Below are 20,887 nucleotides of genomic sequence, written 5' to 3' on the forward strand. Positions count from 1 at the left end.
TTCCAGCGGTACGTCTCTAGTTTTCGGTACGTAGGGCAATTACGGGCCCCGTTCGCGATACAGGACGCATAAAACGGGAAACGGACGCGTACCGAAAATCCTCCGCCTCGGCAAAATACACAACTTAATTCGGATAAATTTTAAATTAATTGGATTAGTGACGTCGACGACATAAATTTCCGTCTGATTTTCGAAAGTCGGCTAATTCAATTCCGAACTGTGTATCAACAGATCTGAGAATTATTCGCCGGAACGAACCTTGTCACGTTCAGTTTCTTCTAGCCCTGCTCCTCGGCTTTATCTCCCCGTTGTCATCTACACACCGCTTTATTTTAGCGGCTTACGCCTCCATCAGATATTTGCATATTTCAATATTAACTTTGATTATCGGCATTGCCGAAAATTCTAAAACCGCTTCCCCATATAACTTCGTAATTTTCATAAGAACCTTCCACAAATTTCGCGAACTCCTCTATCATCTATCAATAAGTAATATTATATAGACAAATACTCTGACACATTTATTTACTATTGAAAAAATTTAGAGTATTTCTAGGTATTTTCCTCACTAGTTACGTCTAATAAAAATTATATTAACATAAAAAAATCAAATTGAAATACTAAGCTTTTCTTGAGTTTCATATTATATTCAAGGAAAATGAAACTTATCTGGACAAACTAATTGGTTTTTATAACCTTTTATCTCTTAAGAAAATTTATCATCCCCGATATTATCCATAGCTAGTAACTTTTGTTATTGTTAACTAACAAATTAATCTCTTGTTTTTCACATCCTTCTCGATGATATTAATACATATATTTATTGAGGCTGAAGATTGTGTCTCCTATTAAAAACATTATTTCGTGCCAAAAATATGTGAGGAAAAAGTTAATTCATTTGATAAATATTTCTAGACCACTGTAAAAGTTTGGACTTGGTTTTCGAGTGTCCTGCCGGTTCTAGCACTTTGGAATATATCTTAAAGTATAGTGGTCTTCAGGTCTCATAATTGTATAAGAAAAAATATACGGTTGTAGGCCAAAGAAAATCGACAGATAAAACCTCTATATATTAAAGATGTTTGCAAAATTATTAAAAGATTATTTCTACATTAGAAATTCAGTCGAAATCTTACCTCTCGTTTCTTTAATTTCTTTTATAAATTTCTGTCTGAATGGAGTTCAGTTAATCGTTTATTTTTAATTTGTTTTTAGCTATTTATTTCCTCAAAAATGAAAATCCTAGGATTTTTACTACCTTTAAATTGTCTATTCTCAAATCGTTGTCGACATTTTACCGCATAAATGATGCGCAATTCAGATGACGCATAAATCTATTATAACACAAGTTCTGTGTGTGAATATTTACAACTAATATAAGTAATATTCATTTTACATCAAAGGAAGTGTTTTTATTATTCATTACTAATATACTGCCTCCTACTTTAGTAGTGCTTGAAGTAACGGTAATAATGTCGCAAAATATGTTCGGAAATAAATACGGACTATAATTACGGGAACTGTCGCTTACAATATCGATCAAGCGATCATATGTATCATAAGGAAAATGGTTTTAAAGTTCTAGAGTTCTAATTATGGGCTAAACTAGCAGTTGGATTGTTTATTATTAATAGAGATATGTAATTTTCCGACCGTGTTGTTAGGGAATACAGACATCACTTCCTTTAAATGTAAATGATTCAATATGTTTTGGTTTGTTTTAGAAGTTTTTTCTAAATGGTTTGTAATATACATAGTAGAATAGAAAGCTATATTACGGGTTGTCGTCAGATGATGAAATATATATATGCAAGCTATTTAGTTATGTGTCGGTGCCGTACTGTTATATGTTATATTATGGTACTTCAATATTGTCCGGTAACATTGTAAGGTTTCAGCACATAGAAAAAAGAACATATTGTTATAGGTTATCCAGATCTCGCTGTTAAATATATATGCCACACTGTTGATAGAGATATATCAATCAAAAGGCTGCAGTGCTCGACTATTTATGACTATTTTATTTAAGTAATCGTCAATAAATAATTGTTTTTGGTAATAAATTTTCAATAAAAGTCGAATACTATTAATTTATGCACTGTAATATAATATGATAATCAGTAAAATGGATATTCTCAGTACATTACTAGTTAAAAAGTTGAGTACTAAATGTTCATTTAAATTAAATGATGAATGAACAAAACTGTCAGTATAACTTTTTTATCTGGATAAAGTTTTAAAATTTCTATAGGATTTTCGTTTTTAGAATTGTTTTTTCTAGTAATTATTATAATAGTCTAAGCATCTATCAAGATTTCGAGCATGTGCTTCCATCATGTAAAATAAAATTGCCTATTGAAGAAAGAAAGTGTTGTTTGTTTGCTAACGTTTCGTCTTCAGTAAACGTAGCCAGATCTGGGAATATTGGGGAGTAATCCTCGTCATCTAGTTGCAGAATAAAATTAGAATAGAAGTTATATGAATACACCACTATACTTCAGAAGCAAAATGTTAAACAAGACTCGACTACTGAGGCCAAACAGAGTTCAAAAAAGGGACGGTAGCAGTGAGAGGAGATGATCGGCAAGGCAGTGACCAGGGCTTTTAGAGGTACGTCTTCATCTAGACTGAGAACTACAAAAAGTAAAATAAGAACTGATGAAGGTTACGTTATTTGTGTGCAACGACACAACTTTGAAGAATAATCTTTATCCATCATAAGAATTGCCGGATGCAGTTTCTTTTGCAAGATCGAATTATTACAACATCCATTATATTGGACAGAAATGACCGCCAGAAACTTTTCAATTTCATCGGATAAAATACCTACTTAACAAAATTGACTTTTCTACCTTTCATAAAAACTTATTGACCACTCCTCGTAGTGCACCATAAACACGTTGGAAATTGCTCAAAAAGAGAAATAATTGAAAATTTAGTGGCATTAATTTAGCATATTTATATGTAACATGGAATATAACCGGGAATATAAAGGGCACCCCTCGTATATAAGTTCATCCTACAAACTCACTACAGTAATAAATACAAACACCCTTTTAATAAAGTCCACGTGAATACGTATATAAATCCATTAGAAAGATAATTGCGACTGAAGCCAAAACTTCTGAATAAATGGTCATCATTAACCTGAAATTATAAGGTCGTAATGCTATTAAAATTTGTAAAGGTAATGAGAAACTGACCCAAAAAAACTAAACTAATGATGAATATGCCTTAACTCATTAAAATATATAGTGACATTAAAATCAAATTTGTATATATGTTGCTTTTGGGATATACGCTTTATAGAACATCATTCAAAAAAAATTTCGAGATATTCGATTCATTTTATTCATCAAATTATTTCAAGAATGAAACATTTAATTTTCGATGACTGGAACGATTTTCATAATAATTTATAAGCTTCAACATCATCACGAAACATCACGATACACAATTTGGAAGGTTAGCGTTAAGATAAATCCTACTTCCTCAGCCCTGTAAGACAATGGTATACTCTATGCAACTTCTCGTATAAAGATGTCTCGAGCCGTCTGCATTATATAATTGCAATTATTTAATGTTTTGAATGTTACACGAGAGGTGCTATTAAGTTATTGATGCCCTTTGGTTACAAATATTTAGAGCTCTGATATAAGGTTTCCATTTGTAATATCCACTGGAAAAATAGGCATAAAGTATCTCCCCTATAAAACAATTAAAACGTATACTTTTTGGAGTAAATTTCGCCCAAAATGATTAATTTTAAATTCAGTTAATTTCAGAATGTTTTGGCGAGACGCAAATAATTTTAAAACAAATTAATTTTAAAGATGATAAGAAAATAGGACAGGTTTCATTTCCAAGTACTTGTTGCAAAGAAACTTTCAGACAATGAAAATACTAGATACCCTAGCGTGTGTCAACCCCAATTATTTTATATTACATATTAGTGAAAGTTTCAAATTTAAAGAAAAACCACTAATAACTTTCTGGTCCCCGGTATGTTAAGACCTTTGAAAGATATGCTATATTCCTAAATCAATCTAACTCGAAAAGGTTAAGTTTAAAGAATCAATTAAACATTATGTAAGCGTTTTTTAGGTCAAATTAGTGTAAGATACATTAATCATATATTATCCCCAAAATTTTCTCATCCTTCGGGTAACGATAAACCGATTGAACGATGTTGGTTTGGCAGCTATGCAAATCTTCACAATCTAGCTTCAAGAGAATGAATTATGCAATGTGCTTATGATCTGTGGCCGAGTGTTGTCAAGCAATTGGGTGACCCTCCGTCTTTAAATTTTGTAGGTCCCTCCCGAGCACTCCTTGTCGCTGACGTTAAGATCCCCAATTTTGAATCATTGAAGCCGAAATACTCAATTGAGATATGACAGAGTCGCCATAAATTTCGGCAACATATTTCTTCAAATCAACACATAACGTAATATAACAGGGCTTTCGATTTTAAGAATTATACTGTTTCACAGAAGTTTATATTTGTACTTCGTTATTCCCGCTTGGCTAGTGAAATTAGATAACGCCGACCAAAATACATGCAAATACCTAATAGAGGCAAGATGATACGGATAAATACATATGTAAGAATGTCCCAAATGTCCACAACAAATACTACTGGCTCATTGGAAAATCAGTTTTATTGAATTAATCCTCAACGTCCAAATCTTGGTTCTAAGGAGTTTTAGTTCCTAACTACGATCATAATTAAATTGGCGATAAATGAGTGGACTGATTGGAAATTCAGTGAATGATGAGTTGTTTTTTAACAATGTTCAAAATTTTCTCATCCTTCAGGTAACTATAAACCGATTGAACGATGTTGGTTTGGCAGCTATGCAAATCTTCCCAATCTAGCTTCAAGAGAATGAATTATGCAAAATGCTTATAATCTCTTAGTTATTTTTAACAATGTTCAAAATGTTCCCATAATGAAGATGATTCATTTTCTAGATATATAATTTTTTTACCCCATCTTTCTATTTTTTTTTTGTTTTCATTAATTCACAAAATTTATTGTCCCCGCTGCGATGCGTATAAAAAAGACGTTAATTGCTCAGGACTGAAACCCTGAAGGAGGCATTATAGTAAGACAATGTTCTTTTCTCGAGATCTAATTTAATTTGCTTTAATTAAAATTCTTTCAGTCGAAGTAGTTATTATAGCGTGTCTTTTCTTTCCGTTTCTCTTTTATGATATACTTTTAAATCGACTTTTGTCATTTGAATGTTAAGTCTACAGTAAATATTATTAAATGGTCGCTTACTCAAATAGAAAAACCTCTGAATAAACTAGTTTTAAAATTTATCGTAACAATCGGCTTCTGATATTTTCGATAGTAATTTATAATTTATTAAGAAATATTTCAGACATAAACTGGCAATATTCTTTACATGTATTTCTTTCAGATACACAACATAAATATTAGATAGAGTTTGATTTTAAGATATATGATGAAACTGAGATTTGTGTAACACAGAAAACCAAAACAAATTCTTAAACTATTATAGTAGTCAAATTGTCCTAGATACGCAGTATATTAATACACCATCTCTATATTAATATTAGATTAATTATAATTGCAACATTTTATTAACACTTTTCCTTTAATTCTATGGAGATTACTATTATTTAGGCATGGTCAAAAAAGTATTTCAATGAAATGGCGAAGGTGTCATGGTAAATTATTTTTATGTTAGGATACACAGAAACTCAGAGAGGGATTGGTGGTTTTGCATATTCGATACTGCCCATTTTCAGTGTTGTTTTTAACAATATAAATAAGGATGTTATATAATCTAATAACTTTTAATGGCCACTTAAATATGTTTTAACTTTTTTAAATTCTATTCGTCGTAGTCACAAGACGCGATGTCCTAAAACCTTCCTTTTTCCTCATTATTTTCGAAATATATTTCTTCATTTATTCAACACCAGAAAAGAAAAACTTAATTACGTTTACAATTGGGAGCGTGAAGGAGACATTATAGCATGATAATGTTCCGCCGTTGAAATTTAATTTAACTTGTATTAATTAAAATTCTTTTAGATGAAGCCCTTATTATGTATACGAATGGCGTCTTTTTTCCCCTTGTCTTTCCTGAGTCTTTATGGTCCAGTTATATTATATTGCTTCATAGAGTAGGTTCATTGTTTTGTTTCTTTTTTCTTTATTAGGCGAGATAGTGGTAAATATTCAATAAAACTTCAAAAACTATGTCTTTAATTTATTTAATATCGCAATATAATGGATATGATAACTGTAAAAAAGAATGACAAAAATATTGATTTACGTTCATATATGGAATAATTCCCAACGTATCTCATGAGAGTTTAGTAAAAATATTAACCGCAAATTGGCTCAATCTTTTAAAGTTGTAGAAGCATACTATCTTATCTGCATTGTATATATTATATTTTACAGTTCTGAGTTTCAACTGTAATATAAAAAAGAAATGAAAACCATTAATTATGCAATAATTCCCAACGTATCTCACGAGAGTTTAGTAAAAATATTAACCGCAAATTGGCTCAATCTTTTGAAGTTGTAGAAGCAAAACTATCTTATCTGCATTGTATATATTACTTTTTACAGTTCTGAGTTTCAACTGTAATATAAAAAAGAAATGAAAACCATTAATTATGCAATAATTCCCAACGTATCTCATGAGAGTTTAGTAAAAATATTAACCGCAAATTGGCTCAATCTTTTGAAGTTGTAGAAGCATACTATCTTATCTGCATTGTATATATTATATTTAACACTTCTGTGTTTCAACTGTGGTATAAAAAAGAAACTAAAACTATTAATTATGATAATTAATTATGATGGAAAATGGTTTAAATATACTAAAATATATTAAAATATTGAACTTGTTAGGATTCCTTGTCTTATACAGCGACCTATGACAGACATTAGTCTTAAATATCTAAAGGATTGTAGTTTAATGAACACTATTTCTAAACAAAATAAAACTGGTGAAAATTGAATTAGACAACGACAAAATATATCTTTCATTTTTCTTCGTAGGAAATAAATAAACAAGTTGCTCGAATTTTGAATCGATATATTATTATATTCAAAGAAACTAAGATAATGTATCATAACAAACACGTACATAATAACTGTTAAACAACAAAAATAATTAATTATTAAAATCAATGGCTTTGACAATGTTGTACATAAAATAACACTTTTGAAATAATTAATTATTAAAATCAATGGCTTTGACAATGTTGTACATAAAATAACACTTTTGAAATAATTAATTATTAAAATCAATGGCTTTGACAATGTTGTACATAAAATAACACTTTTGAAATAACAATGCTTAGTTTCATTTTGATATCCACGATATAAAAATGATTATTTTTAGGCCTGTACTAATTTGACGAAAGCCCATTTTGAACATTTAAAGAAATTTAGAAAGCCTAAAAGTTGACGAATATATTCTTTTCAAATATATATGTATTAGAAAAGATCCAAAAGGAAAGATAATGGCTACCATATGAGCTGACTGAAAATGTCACATAGAACGTCTCGCATTCAATGCTTTTCATTCATTTCAGAAAATTATTCTGAGTTATATTGTACCTGACGCCGAAAAATTATGAAACCCAAAATCAAAAAGTGATGGACTATCATGGTCAAAAAATGTGTTGTGTATATATAAGATGTATAATAGCTACTAAAACCGAATGAAGCTCTTATAGCAAATGCCTATACACCATGGTTTGGCTGGCACAGAATTTAAAAATGCTGAAAAAGTGTGAAAATATGTCGATGATTATATTGCTGCAAAACCAATATTTTACATTTGATACGGTATGGACATGTGGGCAGAAAAATGGGAAAAAATGGAGAAAAATATCGCTTAAACGTATTTGATAACTATTTAACAAGAATGAGCTGATCTCTCAACCAAGAACTCAAATTTAGACTTATAATATCATTAAATATATAAACATAAACATATAAATGTTATAAAAGGTTTATCGTTATAAAAATCATCGTTTATCATTCAAATGTTAATTAACAAATGTTGCTATCGTTATTTTTTTAAATATCGCTTGAGTTTTGACTAAGAATGCTATAATGTAAATAGGTTCATGTTTCATCTAATTCTACTTAAAAATTGTGTAAAAAATTTCTTAATATTCATATTCAGGAATTTTCTCCATAATAATCTCTAAGCTTGATGTGTGCTATCTGCATAGAAATTTATGACCAACAAACTTAGTGTAGTTGGTTCTTACCTGACTTAATTTGGCAGGAACTGGTTCCGTGAAACCTGGGTGAAACCATCCCGCTAATGATCCAATAGCTAAAGCACCGGCTAACACTAGAACAGTAAAACAGAGAGCCACGAGCAAGCGGCTCTGGCTTGACAGTACCATCGCCATATCGTCGGTTCCTTTTTCTTTACACTCTACTCACAAAATCACATGTTTCACTCGAGTTTCGATGGATCTCCTCGACGTGTCTATTCACAACGTTAACTTCAAACTCCGAATTCATGATGGCTAATCTGTTGGATGGTATGATGAGAACACATAAACAATTTTCGCTTATAGCTTAAACGGTTATTCTGTGGCAATTTCGTGAGTTTGTCTTTGGTTGGGATATTATAAGGCCTACGCGATATTCTAAAAATAACGTTACATTTTATTTTCGGGATATGAGCTTTTATTAAATTTTTTTTTGGCAGTGAATACGTTCATAACATCAGCGTATTACATAATGTTACATTACCAAGCTTTATACCACATTTCTAATAAAGACCATGGAAAAAAGTCACGCAAGTTCTATATAAAATAACATATCGGTTATGTATCATTAGTAGAATTAAATTGGTGATATAAAGTATATATATTTGATTAGGTAATATAACATCAGGTTTAATTTTTTTTGATTAAAAAATACCTCAATGGTATTACTGATATTACAATTGTAGCAAATAATTATTTAAAATTGTGTGAACCTATTACAAATGAATTGAAATGAATGATTTATTTTCGAATTTCTACACTGCTCCGATTTTGCACTAGCAATTTTGAAATAGGTTTGATCGTCTTCAGTCCCGCCAAGTGTTTTAATTAATGTCATGTCAATTCTGGACATATCATACATATCACAACTAGTTATTAACAACACCTACCTAATAAATTTTCCAAAGTCAATACATAATATTACAGAAGGTAAGCTTAACTAATATATGATGAAAGTAATTCCATTGGTGCAATCAACTTAGTTTGAAAGCACGACACAGTTTTTACACTTAACTAAATTAACAGGTCAATTGAAAAGTCCCCGGCCTACCATAGTAAAACACATTTTTTGGCAAAATTAGTTTTTTTATTCAACATAATTCCCTTCAAGGATGATACACTGATCATACCGACCCTCCAACTTTTAGATACCATTTTTGTAGTACGATTTGTCCTTTGCTTCAAAATAGGCTTCAGTTTCGGCGATCACCTCTTCATTCGACGAAAATGTCTTCCTAGCGAGCATTCTTTTGAGATCTGAGAACAGGAAATAGTCGCTGGTGGCCAGATCTGGAGGATGCGGTGGATGAGGAAGCAATTCGAAGCCCAATTCATTGATTTTTGCCTTCGTATTCACTGACTTGTGACATGGTGCATTGTCTTGGTGTAGCAGCACTTTCTTTTTCTTCAAATGCGGCCGTTTTCAGGCGATTTCGCCATTCAAACGGTCCAATAACCAATTGATGGTCCTTCCTTTTGCAAGGTAGTCGATGAAAAATTTTCCATGCGCATCTCAAAATACAGACGCTATAACCTTGCCAGCCGACTGTTGCGTTTTTCCACGCTTTGGAGCCGGTTTATCATGTGCAGTCCACTCGTATGACTCGATTGGACTTGTTTCAACCATTGAACATATCGACACAAAAACTCGGGTTTATTATTTTTGATCATCTTCAAACACTGCTCCGAATCATCAACTCGTCGTTGTTTTTTTGGTCAAAAGTGAGCTCGGGCGACACCAACATTGCACAAAGTTTACTCATACCCAAATATTCGAGAATGATATTATGTACACGTTCAATTGATTTCCTTAGAGTATCTGCTATTTCATTCAATTTCAATTTACAGAATGTCCGGAAACTCGGCATCAAGCCAAGTTTTTGCTTCAACTGTATTTTTTCCGTTCAAAAAGCAATATTTTATCAACACGCGAAATTCCTTTTTATCCATTTTTTTCACAATAACAAAAGTTGCTTCACTCAAAATGCTATAATTCCCAAACTAATGATCCGACAGCTGTTAGATTTATTCACGCATCTTTTGAGGGTTAGGGCTAACTAAAGACATATGGATTTAATTCTAGTAGCGCCATCTATGTGTCATGCCGGGGACTTTTCAATTGACCTGTTTATTCTGTTAAATTTCCAAGTAATTCTGCAGTTGTTGAGCAGTTTTTGTTTTTGTGGTTGTCTTCATTTCTGATGCAACATCAGGCGTTAACAGTGCTGCTGAGAACTTTATGTTCATTGGACCAGGTCAATATTAAATAGATGCACATGAATTGATGGTGGCGTATTTTCACATATTCATCAATTACAAAACTTAAAGTAGTCCTCCTTGATAACGGTTTCAATGGTTCCATACCGTATACCCTAAAAAAATTTACAAAAGCTTTGATTGTTTCTTCACAAATTAAAATTTGAAAACCTGGATTATGTCTGTATTTTCTCCTGTTTTGCAGCCCATGTGTAGGTCTAGTCTGGATGAGTCGTGGAAAGTTATCCAGTCTATAAAAGATTGAAGTAAGGGTAAGATGGCAAATCTCACAGTGAGCAGGCGGACTCGAAGTCATCAAATGACCGTGCGAGAAACGACAATAATCCAAATAAAGGTAGTGTATTTTTAAGCTTTTTATTTGAGCTTATGATTGTTTTGTGGTTTTGTGAAGTTTCCTTTCGCATAAGGGATTCTTGTTGAATTAAGGTAGACGATTATGTTTGACACAATTCAAAACTCTAGTGGAAACATAGGCGCCAGCTGGAATATAATAACGGTGATTTATATAAAAAATTGTCTACTATATAAGCACTTTATGAAAATGTGTGGGACTGAAATATCCGTGAATCTAAACAAATTTTATTGAAGTAATCCTCCCGGAACACAACAGAAGAGCGCTGCTGAAATGCCCACAACTCATAAAACGATTTATCAACGTTAAAACGAGCCTTCTACAGTAATTAAATTTCCAGTCCATCCAACGCAAAAGCAATTGAAAGTTATAGCAATTCCGACTTTTATACATCGACACCCCGCGCTTTTTTCTCACGATCTCCGGTCATCTGACCCGAGCGAAAGCAACATTAATAAACGAAATATCCAAATTTAATACCCAGTTCCGACTCTCGAGTGTTTTTCTTTCGGAAATTTCATTAAAGAGTTGAAACGTTCGACTAAAGGATAGACAAATCCCTGCCATCTAATCAAGTTGTTATGCGGAAACATACAATTAAATTGAAGCATTCCTCCAAAGGGCGGGCCAATAAAACTTTTTGAAAGCCCTTCCGACTACGGGCATGAAAAGATTCGCAGGAAAAACTTTGACCCCAACTCTGGAAGGCAATGAACGTGGTTTAAGGGTATAGGGGAAAGCAATGTAAAGAGGTGGTACAATAACAATAATAACTATAATATGTCTCTTACTTTAGGTTGTAATAAGTAAAAATATTTCAATCTTTTTATAATTGTTACTGTCGGCTTTTATATTTAGTATATTTAGCAATGCTCTTGGATTAAACAAAGACAGACGAATCACACTATAGGTAATAGCTTAAAATCTTAAATTATCGGCCTAATTTTTCCAAAGAACTAACCAAATAGCTAATTAGCATATGTTATTATAATTGTTATATGTTAGAATAGTTGTTCCTTAAAGAAAATAAATGGATTCAATCTAACCATTGGAAATATGTTAAAAGGATTGTTTTATGATAACTCATATATCTTATTTATCGTAGTCTTTACATTAAAATACATAGCTTTATTATAAAGTTAACAACTAAATGATGTTAAATAATTTTTTATGTTAAACATATTTTATATTAATAAATATTTTACTGTCCTGTAGCTTCTGTAGAAAAATACTAAAAAGCACAAGCTCTATTATTTTAGTTGGGATTTAGTCAAGAAGACACAAGCGTCTACCAGGTCTTCAGAAGAACGGAAAGCACTGAATGTTATTTGGAAGAAAAACATATGTTCTGCAGTTTTCCTAGAAGAAACTAACACAGCTTTGGAAGATCAACATGCCCCCTTAAAAAATATTATATTTCTTCAGGTATCTTACTATAGCTGCGTGAGCTGCCCGCGAGTTCCAAATGATTTGGAATACCCACTAGAGAGCAAGTGTTCGCTAAAGAGATATCACCTCTCCAATGCCTTTCAACATGGCATTTTACAACGTTTTTAAAACAGACATGGCGTGCAATATAATATTGCAAACTATTAAATTGAAACTATTTTAAATAGATTATAATTTCGTTGTATGTCAAAGTCAAACTGAACTAAAACTCCAAGTTGACGTCACAAATTTAGATGACGTATGTACAAAATAACTTTGGATAGACTATATATATCTTCTAGACCGTATTAAAAATGAAGTCATACAGTACGATAACTAGTCGGTTTAAAAGCTATACCGGAAACACCAAATGCAATGGTTAAGATATTATGCTGTGTATTGATGATGATGATGCTGCTGAAAAGGACAATCCAAAACATGTAGGATAAGCATAATGCGACAAAAGCTATATGAATCAGTTTATTTTTAATAATATATTATTAAATACAACAATAATAAGCCAAAGAAAAAGGAAATAGTCATTTAAAAACACACGACTGTAGTTTTAATAATATTAACGACAATAATATTTGCTTTTAGTAAAATTAATCAACAAATCAATAAACCTAACGAACGTTTGCTAGCGGGAAATAAAATCCAAATTTACCTGTATCGCGAATTTTACTGCCTGATACTGCAAAGAGTGTTTATTTAAATAGATTTATTTTTAGACACATAGAATCGTTTCGCTACTTTTTCGCCCTACTCTACTACAAGATTTAAAAGCGTTAGAATAACCAGTAATAAAGTTTAACCCAGTTTAGGCCAGAGATCGACCGAAGGATTAAAAACGCAAGAATGTGTTATTTCATTGAGTACTTTTTAATTCCGAGATATTGTCTCGATAATACCTATCCAAGCTACGTATCAGTTTGATTCGCGCTTAATTTATTCAAAGTTTAATACATTTAAACTCTAGCTACGTTCGTCAGAATTGTTTTTACACAATCTTTTACCATTTAATCGTCGGCCGCCATAAATCTTCCGGTAATCCGGGCCGGGTTTAATGCATTAATGTTCTGTACTATTTACGTGTTATTTTGCCAGATAATTCAGACGCCGGTTACGATTACATTATTCCGACTTTTTCGCAAATAAGTGGAGCTGTGTTTCAATTTACCATGGATATAGTTACATGTTGGAAGTTTTAATTTATTTTATTATTCTTACAGACGTCACGATATAGGAAGATTTATTTATACTTAATTTACTATGCGTTGTAACTGTAATCCAATTAGTAGCTATAGTCAATTCAAAATAGCAGTGACACGAGTGTCAATATGTGTCTGTCTAAAGTTTTAAATTCGTTTTACAGTCAGACAATATTATCCTTGTCATTTTATTCTATTTAAAAAGAGATATGCTGTTAGAGAAGTTCGAACATGTAACAGAATGAGCCTGCAAAAGTTGTCCGTTTGCCAAACGTCTGAAAATTCTTCAAAATACTATAATTACGGGTTATAAACCGGCAAACGTTGTTTTAACCCTTTGTTTTAATAAATTGGAAATCGTCGCAGTTTTATTGAAAATATGTCCTTGCAGTTGTACTGTATATTAGTACGGACAGAGTCACATATCTCAAAAAATAAAAAACCATATACCCTTAAATTCGCCAAAAATAAACCATTTTTATGCGAAACAGGTGACGAATACGTGTACGTAATATATAAAACAGTAAGTAGTATTTTCAATCGAAACATAATTTAATACAATTATTTCAGAGAAAATTGTTAGTCTGGATAGTATCCATAAAAATCCAAAAGATATAGAGATATTTGAAAGATGTAAAACATCCGTTCATACATTGTTGGATAATATAGGATTTAAGTGGCGTAAAGATAACCCACGAAGGAGTGTAATGGGACTTCCAGAGATTGCTTTTAAAAGAATACAGTTTATAAAGACATATCAAGGAAGAAATATACACTACTATCTGTAGAACCCTATCGATAGTAGTGCGGAAAAAAACTCAATGTATATAAAATAAAACACCTCTAACCTATAAATTCTTGCGGCTGAAAAATTAATTGTAGTTTTATATTTTTCGATAATAAATTCATTTGATGTACCATAATGTTAAAATAAATTATATTTAATAAAATATTTGTTTAATTATTTTATTTGTATTAAACTGTTGTTATATGTCAAAGTCAAAATGTACTAAAACTCAGAGTTGACGCGGCAACATTGGGACGTTTAGACAGTTCTCTCGTGTTACTGCTATTTTGAATTGACTATATAATGATACGCCGTTCATAGTGGTTTTGATATGTGAGAGGTGCTACTCATGGGCATAACATAGCATGGGGGAGAATTGTATAAAATATACAAATGCGTGCCTATCTTAAGTAGGTAAAAAGTAATAAAATTTAAATATGTATGTACAATGTTAAATATATATTGAAGAAAAATGGTGACGATTATGTCAACTAACAAGTTCTTGACATGATGCGTAAAGTCGCCGTTGTGAACGTAAATATATCTCTATAACAAGACTGATTACGACATAACTCATATAGGACACAGGTGCCTTGTAAAGGTTAGTAATGACACTCTTCCTAGGAGTTCGCTCTATGAGTACTTTTTTCCCACGGCTATGCTATGAGAGTAAGAGAGTAAGAATATGTTGTTTTTGATGCGAATATTTAATTTTTATATATTTGGATACATGGCATTTTATCCCTGGTACTCCTCTCTGTGGTCCTTCGTGGTAATAAAGCCGGATTAACAGGGTCGTCTAGTCTATCATGTCAAAAAATTCCCATCGAATATTTTCAAGGCCTGCTGCTAGATAGTTTATGTGTACTACATTCAAGTACTGGACACTTTCCTCGCTCAATTTCATACAGATGAGACAGGAAAATGGAATTTTTATATATAGGCGAAAATGAGAAAAAAAGTGTCGCCAAAAAAGGCCCTAAAGTAATTAGGGCATTGTCTATAAACGCCTCACCTTACACTGTTATAGATTATAATATTTTCAGATTGGCAATCTATCTACGATTGCTACATTATGCAAGAACAAGGACTTTCATCTTATAACTGACATATCTGTTGCAATACAAAACATACATATTATTCGGAAGATAAATATATTGTTATCCCATGTTGGATATAAAGACTACTTCATTACTATTCCTTAATGAAAATATATTTAAAGTACCACCAAATCCAAAAACAACAACAGAACACTAGTCATCTTGTTTTATTTTTTATTCAGTGTTATTTAAGATATCGAGCTACAAAATACCACTCCAACAACTTAATGACAGACTGAATGACTTTTTTTTTATTTCAGAAGCCTCTCCGATCTGGTTAATTAGAAAACAGAAGAATACTGGTTTTGGCGTTGTAATAGAGGTGATTTTGACACCAAAGATAAAGGGCGTTCTGAAGAGCCAAAAATTGCAGGCGAGGATTTGAATGCACTATTCAATGAAACAGTCAACGGGGATCGCCATTAACAACCAGTGATGTTTTCGAACTGAGCACTGAGTGAAACACAACTGGAATACGAACAAAGAAATCGTTCGACTATATGTCACAAAGTCGATGGAAAAACATACTTGGAAACATTAAAATGGGAAGGTCTTTACCCCACCGATAGTATACTCGAGTCATTGTTCCTTCCGATTACTACTTGTTCCGATATATGAGTTGAAACTAGCCTCAAAAGTCAAATCGTTACTTCGACATGGAATCCAAAGTACGGAGTATTAACTTTGAATAAAATACATTGTAATGTATTGTAAATGTTATAGCCATTTCTAGAAAATTGCCAATTTTATTAAAAACTTTTATATAAAAAAGGCCGAACAATCGCTGCAACTTTATTAAACAAATACAAATAAACAACAATCCACTGTATGCGTTCTCTTAAATGAGTACAAATCGGCAAATTGATTCGTGTACTAGGTAAGAGGTAAATACGAGCTAAATGATTGCCTGGTTCTTCGAAGTAATTGGGTATAACCCTGTTATGACCACAAATAACAACCAGTGATGTTTTCGAACTGAGCACTGAGTGAAACACAACTGGAATACGAACAAAGAAATCGCTCGACTATATGTCACAAAGTCGATGGAAAAACATACTTGGAAACATTAAAATGGGAAGGTCTTTACCCCACCGATAGTATACTCGAGTCATTGTTCCTTCCGATTACTACTTGTTCCGATATATGAGTTGAAACTAGCCTCAAAAGTCAAATCGTTACTTCGACATGGAATCCAAAGTACGGAGTATTAACTTTGAATAAAATACATTGTAATGTATTGTAAATGTTATAGCCATTTCTAGAAATTTGCCAATTTTATTAAAAACTTTTATATAAAAAAAGGCCGAACAATCGCTGCAACTTCATTCGCAAGCTAGAGATAAACCTTACAAGTTAATTAATTCACTAAATCCAAAACAGTAGAAACTTATTTTATGTATCAATAAAATCTATTTTACTCTTTCCACGTCGCGTCTTCTTCATTAACGGTTTACCCGAAACAATAGACGGCGAAACTCCGTGGAAACTAGCGACTCGTCATCGTTAAAACAAACCCATTGTTTGGCGGATTTTTAAAATGGAAAAATACCTCAAGCAGTCCCGATAAAATCCCTTACCGCTGAGGTGTTAAATTAGATTGTACGGAGGCGAACTCAGCTGGCTATGCCGGAAACTCCACACTCGTGTTTTTCGTTGTTCGCGCGAAACGATAATAATTTTCGAAACGTCTACAACTGGGACGTTTTCATTATAATACCGGAACAAAGGGATGGTCTTTTAAAACGCGTATTGTCGTAAGTTTCGGCGCGACAAAACATATTCCCGGTGTATATTTTAAATAGAACAGGACCGTTACACATAAATAAAGGAAGATCGGGCCGTTCATTAGCCCGTTTATCATCTTGCATTTGCGGGTTTGTTTTCGCGCCATTGCATCTGTATTATCGTCTTTAGTTTATCGCTATCTACGGCGAAGCGCTCGATATCTATTTCTCTTAAGTATCGCCAGAAAATCCGCGAGAATTAACTATTTTGGAGAGTATCCACGTGAACAGATAATTTCGCTAACATTGAATAATACAGGTCTTAATAGAGCAAACTAGATTTAATGTATCTTTTTTTTACTCCTTGTTATTCCACAATCTGCCCTATAAGCAATAAGTATTTCTTATGTCTATATTATATTTACACGGCATGCAGAAAATCACTTCATTAAGCGATCTTCTGTATAACATATTATCTTAATTAATTAGTCTTATTCTAAAGCTTATTCTAACGTTTATATGGGTCCAGTAATCAGATCATGTGGTATTAACCTTTTTGGTCTAAGCACTTCACTATCACGTCGTATATTTAACTGATTAGCGAGTACATTGGGATGCACTGACACTCTTTCAAAGTACTTCATACAAAAACATTGAAATACACTCGTTATGGTTCAAGAGGAATATCGCGTTGTATCACTTTATTTGAAATATAATATGGAGCATCAATAATGGCACGCAACACCTTATTTTGGAACCGTTGAATGATAGATTCATACAGCAACACCTTGCTCTCTAATGATAACTTGGATTTGCGCCCGATGAGACAATATATTTGGTATAATTTCAGTCGAAGTTGTTTTCATTTATAGAGTATGTGCTCCTACCAGGTTAGGCGTCGATCTAAATGCATACCAAGATAATTAACTTGCTCTGCTTGGGAGAGTTGACGATGATTGATATTCACTGGTGGACATGTTCTTCTAGGCAGGGTTAACGTTACATGGGTGTATTTTATTTCATTGACTTTAAGGCGCCATATTTTCAACCATAATTGTATTTGCTCCAGGTGGGTTTGTAAGTTTATTGATGCTGTGACCGGGTCTTCATGGAATGCCAAGATTACTGTGTCGTCTGCGTATGTTGCCAGAGTAGTTATTTATGTGGTGGGCCGAACTGCCGTATACAGAAGATACAGAACACTACCCTGCGGAACTCCTGAATATATGGGATTTAATTCAGTATGTTCATCGCCTTGATTTACAATAAAATGTCTACCAGTGATATACGATTTTAGTAACTGATAGTCCGGATGAGGGAGAAGTTTCTTTAGTTTAATCTGCAAGCCCCTATACCATACTCTGTCAAATGCCTGGGATACATCTACAAAAGAGGCCGAACAATATCTTTTGGCATTTAGGTCAGTGTTTATTTTGTTTACAAGTCTGTTCTATAGTCCCATACTTATTGCGAAACCCAAACTGATGTTCTGGAATAATTTTTCTTTTTCCTATTATATAGTTTAGCTTCTTGATGTATAGTTTCTCGAAAACTTTTGAGATTATCGGTAATAAACTTATAGGCCGGTAGGAGGTCACATCTTCTGGTATTTTTCCTGGTTTAATTTAATGTATCTTGGTACGCGAAAGGCAAAAATTGTATGAAAAAAATTCCAGTACGTCTGGATTTTTTACATTTTTATCGACGGAATTTCTTTTTCGTTCGTCAAAAAGTAGCCTTAAAACAGTTTTGCTTCAAAACGGTGGTTTTTATGCGCCCATTCATGTGGTCATTTTGTACAATTCAGACAAACTTAAAAGACTTGAAATAAACCCTTTGCAATTAAATTATTAATAACGTAGTTAGCAAGTTTTAAAATGTTGTAGATGTTGTTCGGACAACATGATAAGTTTACCACATTTCCAAAAATAAAACCAGAAATATTTGACCGCTGGGCTGTAGTTGGTGACTCTATGTAAAGCTCTTTTACCACCGATGCCCATAAAGTTGGGACTGACCAAACAATTTTCGATCACGTCCCAAAGATGTATATTGTTTCTTACACATAATTCGGAAATTTCTGGCCATTCCGGTTTTCGCCAGACCATATATTCAAAACAATGCTAAAAGCATGTCAGACTTAACATTATCTTATAAATCTAGAAGTACAATTTTTTATTTCCATCTTCACCACTTTCCAGAATATTTGGGAGATGTGAGTGAAGAGCAGAGAAATGGAGGACCTCAATGATATCAAACTACCCTTGGAGGTTTTGAGGAGAATTAAAAGGTTTTAGCTTGTGCTGACGAACATACATTAGATAAAAAATGTGTCGTTAATAACTGTAAATAAAATAGCATTTATCAAATATTTCTCTTTTATTTTAAGTAGCACCCAAAAATATAAAGTTTATGTCAGAAAACCTGGACAGCTCTTAGAGTTTTTTTACAGACCTGTATAATTATTATTATAATGATCTGCAATGGGATAGGTAAGAGAGTATTAAATATTTTTCTACTTGTTCTTTGGGCATTTGTTAAGCTTGAGAATCATACGCTTGAGTGGATATTGATCACAAATATTCGAAGTGTTAAACTTCTGTGACGTGAAGATGCTCTGACTTTACCACATGTGTCGGTAAGTAATTTCCAGTTTTTGACAAACAAACAGATTTTATTACTTATAAATATGTTATGTTATAATTGGATACGTATAACATTTTATTCTACAGACATTAACGTCAAAGCGAAACATTACAAAAACTAAGTTCCAATAACATAACAGCGTTATATATTTATACAATGTATGTGCAGTTTATTCAAGTTCTCCAATTTTTGTACCAGAAAACATGTCTTTGCGGCACACATTAATATTTTTAATTCTTGAAGAATAAAGTCCAAAGATATAAAACATAGGAAAGTGGGCGCCACATACGAAAACCATTTTTGCCTCGTATAGTCACAATAAAACATACTTCAAAAAAGATAATCGGCTGCAAGACCATGTTATTAATCTGCTGAGACACGAATTGTGGAAATCTGGTGAAAGAAGATTATACTGGCGTCTACAGGCAACAAAAAAATGAAAGCAAACAAATACCCAAAGACCTGATAGGGTTCAGCAGAACTAGTTAATAAATTGTTCGTAATGGATTGGAATCACATTGAAGATTTTACCGTCGCCTCTTACTCTGCAGATCTGGCTCGTTCCGATCCAGGAAAAACGGAAACCAATCACCGACAGACTTGCTAGGGGGGGCTTGATGGCGTACTTAAGAAAAAGAGTTCAATGTAAATATAATAAAACACAATTCTATCCTATAGATTATTACGACTGTTCAATTAATTGTAGTTTAAGTCCTTGGAAAATACATTAAGAATTAGATGTACCTATTATAATGCTAAAATAAATTATGTTTGATATCAATATGTTTGTTTCGTTATTTAATTTAGATTAGAATTATGTTATATGTCAAAGCCAAATTGAACTAATGTTCAAAGTTGATGGAATAACAACCATGCACGTGCCTGTTATCGTTTGTTTAGGAGGCAGCTTTCTAATGCAAATAGAATTATGAAAAAAAAATTTAAAATACATCCAATGCTAATTTGGATAGATACTGCATAAACATGCATGCATATGGTGCTAATAAATATTCATTTCATTGAATCCTACATAATTTGACAAGGGTTCAAAAAGATGCCTGCGACGGTTTGGT

At 32.5% G+C, this 20,887-nt stretch overlaps 1 protein-coding gene across 8 annotated transcripts in view; it reads right to left on the bottom strand.

Moving 5' to 3' along the window:
- The window catches only part of Mp (collagen XV/XVIII-type protein multiplexin), a 754,107-nt gene that overhangs the window by 334,916 nt on the left and 398,304 nt on the right, over window positions 1–20,887 (bottom strand). Inside the window, exon 1 of one of the 8 annotated variants that reach the window (XM_076407456.1) lies at window positions 8,278–8,531. The exons of the other annotated variants lie outside the window; for them this stretch is intronic. Coding sequence (XP_076263571.1) covers window positions 8,278–8,424 — 147 coding nt within the window. The 5' untranslated portion in view covers window positions 8,425–8,531. Of the gene's footprint in view, window positions 1–8,277; window positions 8,532–20,887 lie in introns of those variants that run through there. 8 annotated transcript variants of the gene reach the window in all.

Source organism: Rhynchophorus ferrugineus, unplaced genomic scaffold (genome assembly GCF_030347505.1).
Source record: "Rhynchophorus ferrugineus isolate W39M unplaced genomic scaffold, kcgeb_rfMv2 rfM6, whole genome shotgun sequence".
NCBI classification, from domain to species: domain Eukaryota; kingdom Metazoa; phylum Arthropoda; class Insecta; order Coleoptera; family Curculionidae; genus Rhynchophorus; species Rhynchophorus ferrugineus.